General features: G+C 42.0%; 1 protein-coding gene across 3 annotated transcripts in view; it reads left to right on the top strand.

Annotated features, from left to right (window-relative positions):
• The window catches only part of ak7b (adenylate kinase 7b), an 87,314-nt gene that overhangs the window by 40,609 nt on the left and 34,421 nt on the right, over positions 1-12,284 (top strand). For all 3 annotated transcript variants that reach the window (XM_059649018.1, XM_048537755.2, XM_048537756.2), the window contains exons 6-7: positions 1,120-1,203; positions 10,921-11,009. In XM_059649018.1, coding sequence (XP_059505001.1) covers positions 1,120-1,203; positions 10,921-11,009 — 173 coding nt within the window. The remainder of the gene's footprint in view (positions 1-1,119; positions 1,204-10,920; positions 11,010-12,284) is intronic.

The following is a 12,284-nucleotide window of genomic DNA, read 5'->3' as shown; positions in this document are numbered from 1 at the left end:
CTTTTGTTAAGGGTACTAATGGTTAGGAAACCAAGGCAGATATTTAGAAATTAAGATGGAATTCATTGATCTAATAAGGTTATTTGTTCCCATATCCTTAAAGTGGCTATTAAGAACATCAAGTGATCACAAGGATACTTTTGATGATAATGAAAACTAATATAAAGAGTATAAATATGGAACAAGAAAACATAATTATTTTTGATGTGGGATTAATTGTGGGATAATGCTTCTGCTTGTGATGTCCCTGCATGGTCAAAAGAATTCAGCAACTCCACTGCCAACTGGAGGTCAAACCTTGAAGAAGGGAATAATTACAAAGAGAGTGTGTTGGCATTCATAGCAAGATAGCAATGGTGGATGAATGAAGGAGCAAACAGGACAGGAGTGACAAGGGTGTGAGGATAGGACTGGTTGCCATTGCAAGCATTAGCACAGAACTTGAGGGTCAACAGTGTGAGGCCTGTCAAAAAGTGCACAGTATAAGTATTGGTACATTATATTTTAAGTTGATCTTGATGCTGTCTGTAATAGGTTTGAAGTTTATTTATTTTGCTATTTGTTGCCATTTTTTTTCAGCTAAAGGTTGTTAGTAAAGTTAAGACCCCAGACATAGGAAAAGAAATAGACCATTCAGCCCATTGAGTCTGCTCCACCGTTCAAAGGGATCATGGATGATCTGATAATCCACAACTCCACTTTCCTACCATTTCTCCATAACCCTTGATTCCCTTACCAATTTAAAAGGAATCTATCTCGGCCTTTCATAGGCTCAATGAATCAGCTTCTGTGGGCCTGTATGGTAAAGAATTCTGTAGACTCACAACCCTTAGAGAAGAAATTGCTCCTCATCACTGTCTTAAATGTACAACCCCTTATTCTGAAATCATGCCTTCTGGTCCTAGATTCCCTTTCCAGGGGAAACAACCTGCATCTTCCCTGTCAAGCCTTTTAAGAATCCAGTGTTTCGATAATGTTGCCTGTCATTCTTCTAAGTGGTCAATGATTGTAAAGATCTATTTCATACAGTAATATATTATATAATTTCATTAATTAATGAGTATAAATGGTGTATTGATTTGATTGTGAAAAATGTATTTTATGTATCTTCTATTTTAGAAGAGGCGCAAGTTTACTACATACGTTGTTGCTTCTGGGCTTGTTTATGGAATGGAAGAAAATACTTTTCATTTCTTTTTTAAGGTAATAAATGTTTCACTGTTTTCTGACAATCGTGAGCATACAGAAACCTTAACTTGACATGCAGCATAGACACACTGAAACTAGGCACAGTAGTAGGCCATTCATTTGTTCAAATCTGCACTGCCATTCAATATGACCATGGTGATCATCAATCTCAATGCCACATTCCTGCCTTCTCCCCTTTTCCCTTGATGCCTTTAAAATCTAAAAGATTAACTATCTCTTTCTTGAAAATATACAATGACTTGACCTCCATAGCTTCCTGTGATAGAAAATTCCACAGGTTCAGTACCCTTCGAGTGAAGAAACCTTTCCTTATCTCATTCCTAAATGGCCTATCCCATGTCCTGAACATGTATCCCCTGGTTCTAGACTCCCCAACCGGACCTGTATCTAGTCCGTTCAGCCTTGTAAGAATTTTATGTTTCAATAAGACCCCCTTTTATCCTTCTAAACTGAAATGTATACAGGTCTAGCCCAACCAATCTCTTCTCATAGGACAGCTCTTCCTTTACCAGTGTCAGCCTCGTGAACTTTTACTACACTCGGTTTATGGAAAATATATCCTTTCTTAGTCAGGGAGACCAAAACTGCATACAATACGCCAGATGTGGTTTCATCAAGGCCCTATTTAACTGCAGTGAGACATCCTTACTTCTGAATGCAAATCCTTTTGCAATGAGGACCAAGAAACAGTTTGCCTTTCGAATTGCTTGTTGCACCTGCCTGTCTACTTGCATTGACTGGTGTACAAAGACAGTCAAATCCCTTTGTATATTCCCTTTTCCCAAAAAATTACTATTTAAATAATATTCTTTATTTCGATTTTTCACTCTGAAGTGTATAACTTGACATTTAGCTGCAATGTGCTGCCTCTACCATGTGTTTTTCCATTCAGTCAACTTGTCGAAATCACCTTGAAGCCTCCTTACATCCTCCTCACAACTCATAATACCACCCAATTTTGGAAACTTGGAAATGTTCCATTCGGTGGCTTCATCCAGATCATTTACATACATCATAAATAGCTGAGGCCCAAGCACTGATCGCTGTGGTTCCTCATTAATCTCTGCCTGCTACCTATTTATTCGTACTGTCTATTTCATGCCTGTCAATCAATTCTCATTATATATCAAGATATTACACCTATCCAATGTGTACTAATTATAAATACTAACCTCTTCTGAGAGACCTTATTAAAAGCATTCTGAAAAATCATAATATATCACATGCACTGGTTCTTCATTGTCTATTCTAATGGTTGCGTCCTCAAAAAATGCCAGTAGTTTTGTTAAGCATTATTTGTCTTACGTAAATCCACGTGGGCTTTGTCCATTCCCATTTGGTACAGTGGCTCAGTGGTTAGCACTGCAGCCTCACAGCACCAGGGACCCAGGTTTAATTCCAGCCTCAGGCAACTGCCTGTGTGGAGTTTGCACATTCTCCCCATGTCTGCGTGGGTTTGCTCTGGTTTCCTCCCACAATCCAAAGATGTGCAGGCTAGGTGGATTGGCCATGCTAAATTGCCCATGGTGTTCAGGGGTGTGTGGGTTGTGGGGGATGGGTCTGGGTGCGATGCTTCGAGGGGCAGTGTGGACTTGTTGGGCTGAAAGGCCTGTGTCCATGCTGTAGATAATCTAATGACTACTTTACCAAATTTCTATTATCACATCTTTTATAAGGGACTCTGGAATTGACTGTAAAGGGGCCTAAATTGTCTTTACTAGTATTTTTCTTTCCACAAATTTACAGAAGATTTTCAGTCTGTTTCTATGTTCCCTGTAATTTTACCCTCTTACTCTATTTTCACCTTCTTGATCAAACTTTTTGTTCTCTTTTGCAAAATTCTGAAGTGCTCCCAAACCTCTGGTTCATTGTTTTGTTAAATACCTATTACTTTGTTAAACATTTCACTAGTTACAGTTAAGCCAATTCTTTTATTTTGTTTTGCCTGTAGTGTAAAAATATAGTGTGTTTTGCTTCAAATCAATAGTTTGACCAATTGAATTGCATCTGGAATGCAACGCCTTACCTTTAAAATAAGAAAAGGTGAGATTTATTTTGAGGGGGTTTGGATTGGTCCATAACAGATCTAAGACGTCAATGTAGGAACTGTTCAGGGTAATGTATTGGGCCCAATCATCTTCCTTAATAATCTTAGGGTTGCAGGGGTGTGGGCCAGCATTTTTTCCCCAACTCTAATTGTGCTTAAATTGATTGGCTATGTAGATCATTTCAGAGGGTAATGGAGAGTCAATACATTATTCAGGTTCTGGTTCACAGAATAAAGACAACATATTTCCTTCCACAAAGGACATTGCTGCACTAGATGGATTATTATTTCAATTGACGACAATGGTTACATGCTCACTATTGCCCTAGTCTTTGATCTAGGTCTTTTTTAAAATTGAGCTTCACTGTTTGACTTGGTAGGATTTGAACCCATGTCCCCAGAACATTTGATTTGATTTGATTTATTGTAGTCACATGTATATAAGTGCAATGAAAAGTTTTGTTTTGTGAGCAGTACAAGCAAACAAGGATGTACGGATCATATGGTGATTAGAGTGAGGCATACAAGGTTATGACTGCATGGAGGTGCACAAAGCAGGTTCAATATTATTTGAAGTTACAGAGGTCCATTCAGCAGTCTACCTGAGGGTCTAGATCTATCAATCCAAGTTTCGCCTGCTTTGCTTCAACAATGAGCATCATTAGCACAGAAATAGGAATACTCACTATTGATTACAGAATTTTCAGCAAAATTGACAACTCATAAGATACTTAAGTGGTCTTTGTGCACATGCAGCAAGACTTGGACAACATTCATAGAAACGTAGAAAATAGCAGCGAGAGTATCCAGTTCTTTGAGCCTGCTCTACCATTCAATATGACCATGGCTGATCATCCAACTGGATACCCTGTTCCTGCTTTCTCTCCAAATCCTTTTTTCCCTTTAGTCCTATTTTATACAGTCCTACTAGAATATTATAGATTTCTATGAAAACCCCCATTCTTCCAAATTCCAATTCAATACATCAGACCTGCCACTCCTGAAATCAGTCTGATAAACCCTTGTTGCATTCTCTGCATAACCAGAACATCCTTCTTCAGATAAGGAGACCAAAACTGCACTCGATACTCCAGGTGTTTCTCACCGCAACCCTGCAGAAATGCAGCAAGACATCACCATTCCTGCACTCAAATCTTCTCACTATTCAAGTTTGAGTTGATAAGTAGCAAGTAATATTAATATAGCAGAAGTGTCAAGAATGGTCTTCTCCAACAAAAGAGTCTAACCATGTTATATTCAATAACAATTCTATCAGTGAATCCCTACTATGAACAGTTTGGGAGTTTTCAATAAACCAGAAATTGAACTGAAACAGTTATAAAAATACTGTGCCAACAGGAAGAGATCTAGGAATTCTGCATTGAATAACTGTCCACCTGATTCTTCCAAGTCTGTCCATAAGACAGAAGTCAGGAATATGTTTGAATACTATCCACTTATTTGGATGAATACAGCTGCAAAATACTCAAGAAGATTGACATCATCCACAACAAAGCAGCTCACTTGACTGAGACGTAGCAAATACTGCAGATGTTGGAGTCAGAGACAACGCAGTGTGGAGCTGGAGGAACGCAGCAGGTCAGGCAGGATCAGAGGAACAGGAAAGTTGACATTTCTGGTTGGCGCCCTTCTTCAGAAATGGGAAGGGAGAGGGGAGCTAGGAAATAAAAAGAGAGGGGTGGTTACTGGGGAAGGTAGGTGGGATGTTGATAGGTGAGTGCAGGTAGGAAGTAGTGGGGATTGGTCAGTGGGATGGGTGGGGCAGATAGGTGAGAGGGAAGATGGACAGATTGTGTCAGGTCAAGGGGGTGGGGATGAGATGGAGGATGAGATGGGATGAGGCCAGGGATGGAAAGATTTTAAAACTGGTGAATTCCATGTTTAGGCCATCAGGCTGTAAGCTCCCTAGGTGGAATATGAGGTGTTGCTCCTCAGTTTGCGTGTGATGCCATTGTGGCACTGGAGGAGGCCCAGGATGGACACATCACCCTGGGAGTGGGAGAGAGAGTTAAAATGGTTGGTGACCGGAAGGTGTTGTTGTTTGTCGCATACAGAGTGCAAATGCTCTACAAAACAGTCTCCAAGTCTATGCTTGGTCTCACCGATGTAGAGGAGGCCACATTGGGAGCAGCAGATACAGTAAAGCAAGTAGGCAAATGTACAGCTGTGCCTCTGACTGATATGAAATGTTTGCCTTGGGCCTTCAATAGAGGTGAAGCAGGGAGGTGTAGGGACAGGTGTAACGCTTCCTGTAGTTGCTAGGAAATGTGCCGGGTGTCTGGGGTTAGTGGGGAGTGTGGAGAGGACGAGGGAGTCACAGGGTGAGCAGCCCCTATGGAAGGCAGATAGGGGCTTGGAGGGAAATATCTCTTTGGTTGTGGGGTTGGATTGCACAAATGGCAGAGAATGATATGCTGGATGTGGAGGTTGGTGGGGTGATACATGAGGACAAGGGAGAATTCTGTCTTTAGTTTTGTTCGGGGCAGGGAGTTTGAGGTTGGCAGTGAGGGAAACGCAAGCGTTTTAGTTGAGGGTATTTTTGATCACCAGAGTGGGGATGTTGCAATCCTTGAAACAAGAGGACATCTGGAATGTCCAGGTGTGGAACACTGCATCTTAGGAGCAGATGTGGTGGAACCGGGGGAATTGGGAGTGGGGAATCACATTTTTGCTGGAAGGTGAGTGAGAGGAAGTGTAGTCTAGGTGGATATGGGAGTCAGTGGGCTTGAAATAGATGTCAGTTTTGAGGCGGTTACCAGAGTGGACACAGAGTGGTCCAGGAAGGAGAGGGAGGTACCTGAAATGATCCAGGTGAATTTGAGATTGGGGTGAAAGGTGTTAGTAAAGAAGCTTGAACTGTTCAAGCTCCTCGTAGTAGCATGAGGCAGCGCCAATACAGTCATCAATAAGTAGGAAGAAGAGTTGAGAGATAGTGCCAGTGTAACAGCAGAAGGAGGATTGTTCCACAAATCCTATGAAGAGGCAGGCATAGTTTGCGCTCATGTGGGTGCCCATGGCCACCCTCTTAGTCTGTAGGAAGTGGGAGGAATTAAAGGAGAAGATGTTCAGGGTAAGGACAAGTTCTGTTAAGCGGATAAGGGTATTTGTGGAGGGGGGCTGGTTGGGCCTGCGGGAGAGAAAGAAGCAGAGGGCTTTTAGGCCATCTGTGTGGGGGATATAAGTGTACAGGGACTGAATGTCCATAGTGAAGATGGGGTGTTGGGGCCAGGGAATTGGAAGTCTTGGAGGAGGTGGAGGGCGTGGGTGGTGTCCCGGATTAGGTGTGGAGTTCCTGGACCAGGAGGGAAAAGACAGAGTCAAGGTAGGTGGAGATGAGTTCAGTGGGGCAGGAGCAAGCAGAAACAATGTGTCGTCTGGGTGGACAGGTTTGTGGATTTTGGGAAGGAGATAGAAATGCATGGTGCGGGTTTGGGGAATGATGATGTTGGAGGCTACGGGTAGGAGGTCCCCAGAGGTGACATGGTTATGAATGGTCTGAGAGATGATGGTTTGTTGGTCAGGGATGGAGTCATAATCAAGCGGAGGAGGTGCCAGAGTGTTAACACCTGGCCTTGGCAATGTAAAGGTCAGTGTGCCATACCACTACTGCACCCCCTTTATCTGTGGATTCGACAGTGAGGTTAGGGTTGGAGTGGAGAGAACAGAGGGCTGTGCATGGGGGAGAGGTTGGAATGAGTAAGACAGGTGGAAAGATTGAGGTGATCAATATTGCCATGGAAGTTGGCAATGAAGAGGTCAAAGGAAGGTAGGAGGCCATGAGGCGGTGTCCAGGAGGATGGGGTTTGTTGGAGGAAGGGGGGGTCTGTAAGGATGGATTAGACTCCCGGTCAAAGAAATAGGCATGGAGGCGAAGGCAGCAGAAAAAGAGTTCAAAATCCACATGGAATTCACCAGTTTTAAAATCTCCCCACCCCCAGCCTCATTCCATGTCCAACCCTCCCTCCTATCCCTGCCTCCTTGAACTGACACAACCTGTCCATCTTTTCTCCCATCTATCCGCTCCACCCATTCCACTGATCATTCCCCACCACCTGTGCTCACCTATCACCATCCCACCTACGTTCCTCAGCCTCAACCCTCCTCTCTCTATTTATTTCCCAGCTCCTTTCCCCTCTCCATTTCTGAAGAAGGGTCCTGACCTGAAACATCAATTTTCCTGCTCCTCTGATGCTGCCTGGCCTGACGTGTTTCTCCAGCTCCACACCGTACTGTCTGTTGCTCACTTGATTGATACTGAAAACACCATATTAAACATTCATTTCCTCCTCCACCAATGAACAGTAACAACTGCTATGAGAAGCGTGACAGGAACTGATGAACGTTCCTTCAACAGCACCTTCCAAACCTTGTCTCCATCATTTAGAAAGTCAAGGGCAGCAGATGCTTGGGGGCTTCACAAGCAACTCCATTGACAGTGACACAAATTCCTTTCTTATGCATTTGCTGTCACTAGATCAGAATTCTGGAACTCTCCCTCTGATAGCAATGTGTTCCAGAAGAATTGTAGCTGTTTTAAAACACAGTTCACCGCCACATTCTCAATAGCATTTTGGGATGGGTAACAAATACTGTCTTATCATTCAATGCCCACATCCAGGGACTTTCTTTTTCAGGTTAGGAATTTTATTTGCTAGGAGCTAGCTGTTTTACTTCAGATATTTTCTTGGAAAGAAACATAAAATTGGCAATACTTTGGGAAAAGATCACATTCTGCTCAAATAAAAGCAAAATTTCACAGATATTGGAAACCTGAAACAAATACAGCGAATGCTGAAAAAACTCAGCAGGTCTCACAGCATCTGTAGGGAGATAAACCTGGTTCATATTTCCAATGCCATATGACTCTTCCTACAACTGAAAGGTATTGGCAAATGGGTTTGTTAAAAATATACTTTTAAAAAGACAAAGTAAATGTCATGTAAAGTGTTTAGAAATTCCACAGATAGTGCCAACCCTGTTGCGTTTCTCCAGCATTCTTTATGTTTCCAATTCTGTTGAAATCCTCAGTCAAGCCTTTATTAACTCAAGACTTGATTATTCTATTGCAGTACTAGTCTTACATACTATACCTTCCATAAATGTGGTAGTTCAAAACATTACTGACAATGTCCTTATTCACACCAAATCTCAACCAAGTATCATCCCTGTGCTTGCTAAACTGTGCTGGCATAAGTAAAAAAGTGCCTCGAATTTTAAAATCTTGTTTTCAAAGTGCACTGTAGTTTTGCCACTCCCCATCTCTGCAATTTTATCAAGTCTCACGTGTACTATAAAATGGAGGCCAGCGCCAAACTGGGAGAGTTGTCTCACAGACTATTCAAGTAACAGCCTGACATAGTCATATTCAGAATGATACCTTACAATGTCCAGGACAACTTCACCATCCCTAGGTATGTCCTGTCCAACAAACAGGGTAGACCCAGCAGAGGTGGTGCATAGTGGTACACAGCCAGGAGGGAGTTGCCATAGGACTTCTCTACATTGATTCAAGACCCTATGAATTCTCATGGTCAAAAAAGGATGAGGAATTCTCCTGCTGATTACCATCCAACCCAGCTAATGAATTAGCAGTCCTCCATGGCTCAGCAGTATCACTACAAACTGACCTGATTGAGTCCGAAAGGACGTAGCTGCTAGACTGGCTCTATGGCTATTGGTGAAGGAACTAAGCAAAGGAAAAAAAAATGGACCTCATCCCACCTATCTGCCTGCTACAAATGCTTGTGTTTATGAAGTTTCAGTGGGAGCGGCCAGTATTAAGTCCGTATGGAGTCACAGTCCCTTCTTCAGAGTGAGGATACCCTCCATCATGCTGTGAGACACTAACATTGGGCTAAGTGGGATAGGATTTGAACAGATCTGGCAAATCAATGCGGAATGCCCATGAAGAAATAGCGGGCCATTGGCATCAGCAGACCTGTGCTCTAACACAACCTGTAACCTCATGGCTGGCATATCCCACATTACCATTAAGCCAAGGGGTCAATATAGTTCAATGAAGAGTGCTAGATAACATGCCAGGATTAACATCAAGCATACCTAAAAATGAGGTGAAGCCACAACACAGGGATACTTGCATGTCAAATGGCATAAGCAGCAGGTGATAGACAGTTCTAAGGTTCATGCAATTCCACAAGCAGTGGTCAGATCTCAGCTCAGCAATCCTGCTACATCCAGTTATGAATGGAAATGTGTTGGACAATGAAACAACAAGGATGGGGGAGTCCAATACGTCAGTGCAAAATCTGCATTTTCAACAATCTTCAGCTGGAAGTGCTAAGTGGCCGATTCATTTTAGGCTTCTCTGGTGGTCCTCAGTATCACATGCCAGTCTTCAGCTAATTCAGTTCACTTCGTGTGATATCAAGAAACAGCTGAAGATACAGAATATTGCAAAGTCAATGGACCTTGAGAATATTCCAGCGAATTTACTAAAGACTTGTGCTCTAGAACTTGCAATTCTCATTGACATTAATTTGCATTACTGTCATTGAAAACACCCATCAAAATCCTGCTGGTTACAATTTAAAAGAGAGCAAACCACATTAGCCATATAAATAGTGTGGTTACAACTTAGGTTAGAGGCTATGAATCCTGCAGCATGACTCCTAGAACTTGTTCATAATCTACAAGGCACAAGTCCGATGTGTGATAGAATATTCCCCTCTTGCTTGATGAGTGCACCCCATCCAGGACAAAGCAGCCCACTTGATTGACTGATTGATTGGTTGATTGATTCCTCAAATATTCAGTGCCTCCACCACTGACACACAGTAACAACAGTGTACCATCTACAAGATACACCATAGCAATTGATCAAAGATCCTTAGACAGCACCATGACCTCCAGTATGCAGAAGGACAAGGGCAACAGAAACACGTGAACACCACCGCCTGCAGTTTTCCCACCTAACGAGCACTATCCAAATTTGGAAATATACATAATTGTTTTGACTGTTGTTGTGTTAAATTCCCTCCCTAACAGTATTCTGAGTGTACCTATAACGATGGACTGCAGCAATTCAAGAAGACAGCTCACTTTCAACTTCTCAAGGCCTCCTGGGGATGGGCCCACATTCCATGAATGGACCAGCAAAAAATGTGCTTATCTACTTCTGGCCTCTGAGCAGCTCTGATTTAAATAATCCACCAGTGGGGACCATGCCTTCAGCTGCCTGGACTCTAAGCTTTGAGCTCTGGAATTTACACCCCTAACTTCTGTGTCATTCTACCTCTCATTTCTTCCTTAAAAATTCTCCTTAACCTCTTTGACCAGGTTTTTGTCTATCTTGGTGGCCTCAGTTTTGTTTTATAATGCCCTTAGATGCATCATGGAATGTTTTATCTTGTTAAATGCTCAAATTAAATATATAAATCCATGCTAATGAAATTCATCCTATCTTTTTTGTGATTGGGTCTACATGATCTGATTTTTTTAGATCCATTTTTACGAGCTTAACTTATACTAAATCTATCAAAAATGGATTCTGCTTTGGTCTGTTCTTACTGATGATCTTGTGTCAATTGCAATTGATTCTCATAAATTTGTGTACTTCAAACAGAATGCCACATGTGTAATCTGAGTTTGAAATTTGAAATTCTGGATTTTCTTTCTGTATTTAGGAGGCCTGGCTTGGGTCAAATCCAGCAGTACCGTGCTTTGGAGCAGGAAAAAATGTTGTTCCAACCATTCATGTCAAAGATTTAGCTGCGTAAGTACAGACAGAAGAAAATAGAATTTAACTATGGAGCAGACAATATCAATAGTATAGTGCTCATGCTGAATTCAGCCATTAAAGTACTGTTCGTTAAACTGCCTCAAGTATACAATTGTATTGCACAGTGCAATTCTAGTTACCGTTATAATTATGGATAATCTTGTATCACTGTTTGATGTTCAACTGTCTTTTAAAGTAATTAGATCTCTGAGGAACTCATTGTGATTTGTGCTGTGCTGTCCTCAGCTTAAGGCGAAAGCTATATTGTCAGTTTCTTCAAAGATATAATATTCATCAACATTAAAACAATGTGATTAATTAATGGATATGGATTCCTCACAGAGCAGTAAATGAGGTTGCTCAATTTAAATGCATGGCTTGCTTGTACTTTGCCTTTGGTTTTATCCCATTGTATTTGTACGACTGGACACTGCCTGAAATGGAAGGAGGAGCAAACATTTCCTTGATAAATTTCTCTTCTGCAGAATGTAATGGCCTCCTGATGGCTTCTTGTGTTATAGAACATAGAACATAGAACAGAATATAGAACAGTACAGCACAGAACAGGCCCTACTGCCCACAATGTTGTGCCGACCATTGATCCTCATGTATGCACCCTCAAATTTCTGTGACCATATGCATGTCCAGCAGTCTCTTAAATGACCCCAATGACCTTGCAACTGCTGCTGGCAACGCATTCCATGCTCTCACAACGCTCTGTGTAAAGAACCCGCCTCTGACATCCCCTCTATACTTTCCACCAACCAGCTTAAAACTATGACCCCTCGTGCTAGCCATTTCTGCCCTGGGAAATAGTCTCTGGCTATCAACTCTATCTATGCCTCTCATTATCTTGTATATCTCAATTAGATCCCCTCTCCTCCTCCTTTTCTCCAATGAAAAGAGACCGAGCTCAGTCAACCTCTCTTCATAAGATAAGCCCTCCAGTCCAGGCAGCATCCTGGTAAACCTCCTCTGAACCCTCTCCAAAACATCCACATCTTTCCTATAATAGGGCGCCCAGAACTGGACGCAGTATTCCAAGTGCGGTCTAACCAAAGTTTTATAGAGCTGCAACAAGATCTCACGACTCTTAAACTCAATCCCCCTGTTATATATAAGTGCTGTTTAGAAGAAAAAGCAGAACTTGTGTTTATGTAATAGCTTTCATGAACACCCAACTCGACAAGTGTTTTACAGCCAATGAAACACTTTTGAAATGTAACCACTGCCAAAACATGACAGTAAACTAGCATATAGGAATTTTTC

The sequence above is a fragment of the Stegostoma tigrinum genome, chromosome 10 (assembly GCF_030684315.1).
Source record: "Stegostoma tigrinum isolate sSteTig4 chromosome 10, sSteTig4.hap1, whole genome shotgun sequence".
NCBI lineage: Eukaryota > Metazoa > Chordata > Chondrichthyes > Orectolobiformes > Stegostomatidae > Stegostoma > Stegostoma tigrinum.
The sequence above is the reverse complement of the archived record's forward strand: the minus strand, read 5'-3'. Positions and strand labels throughout refer to the sequence as shown.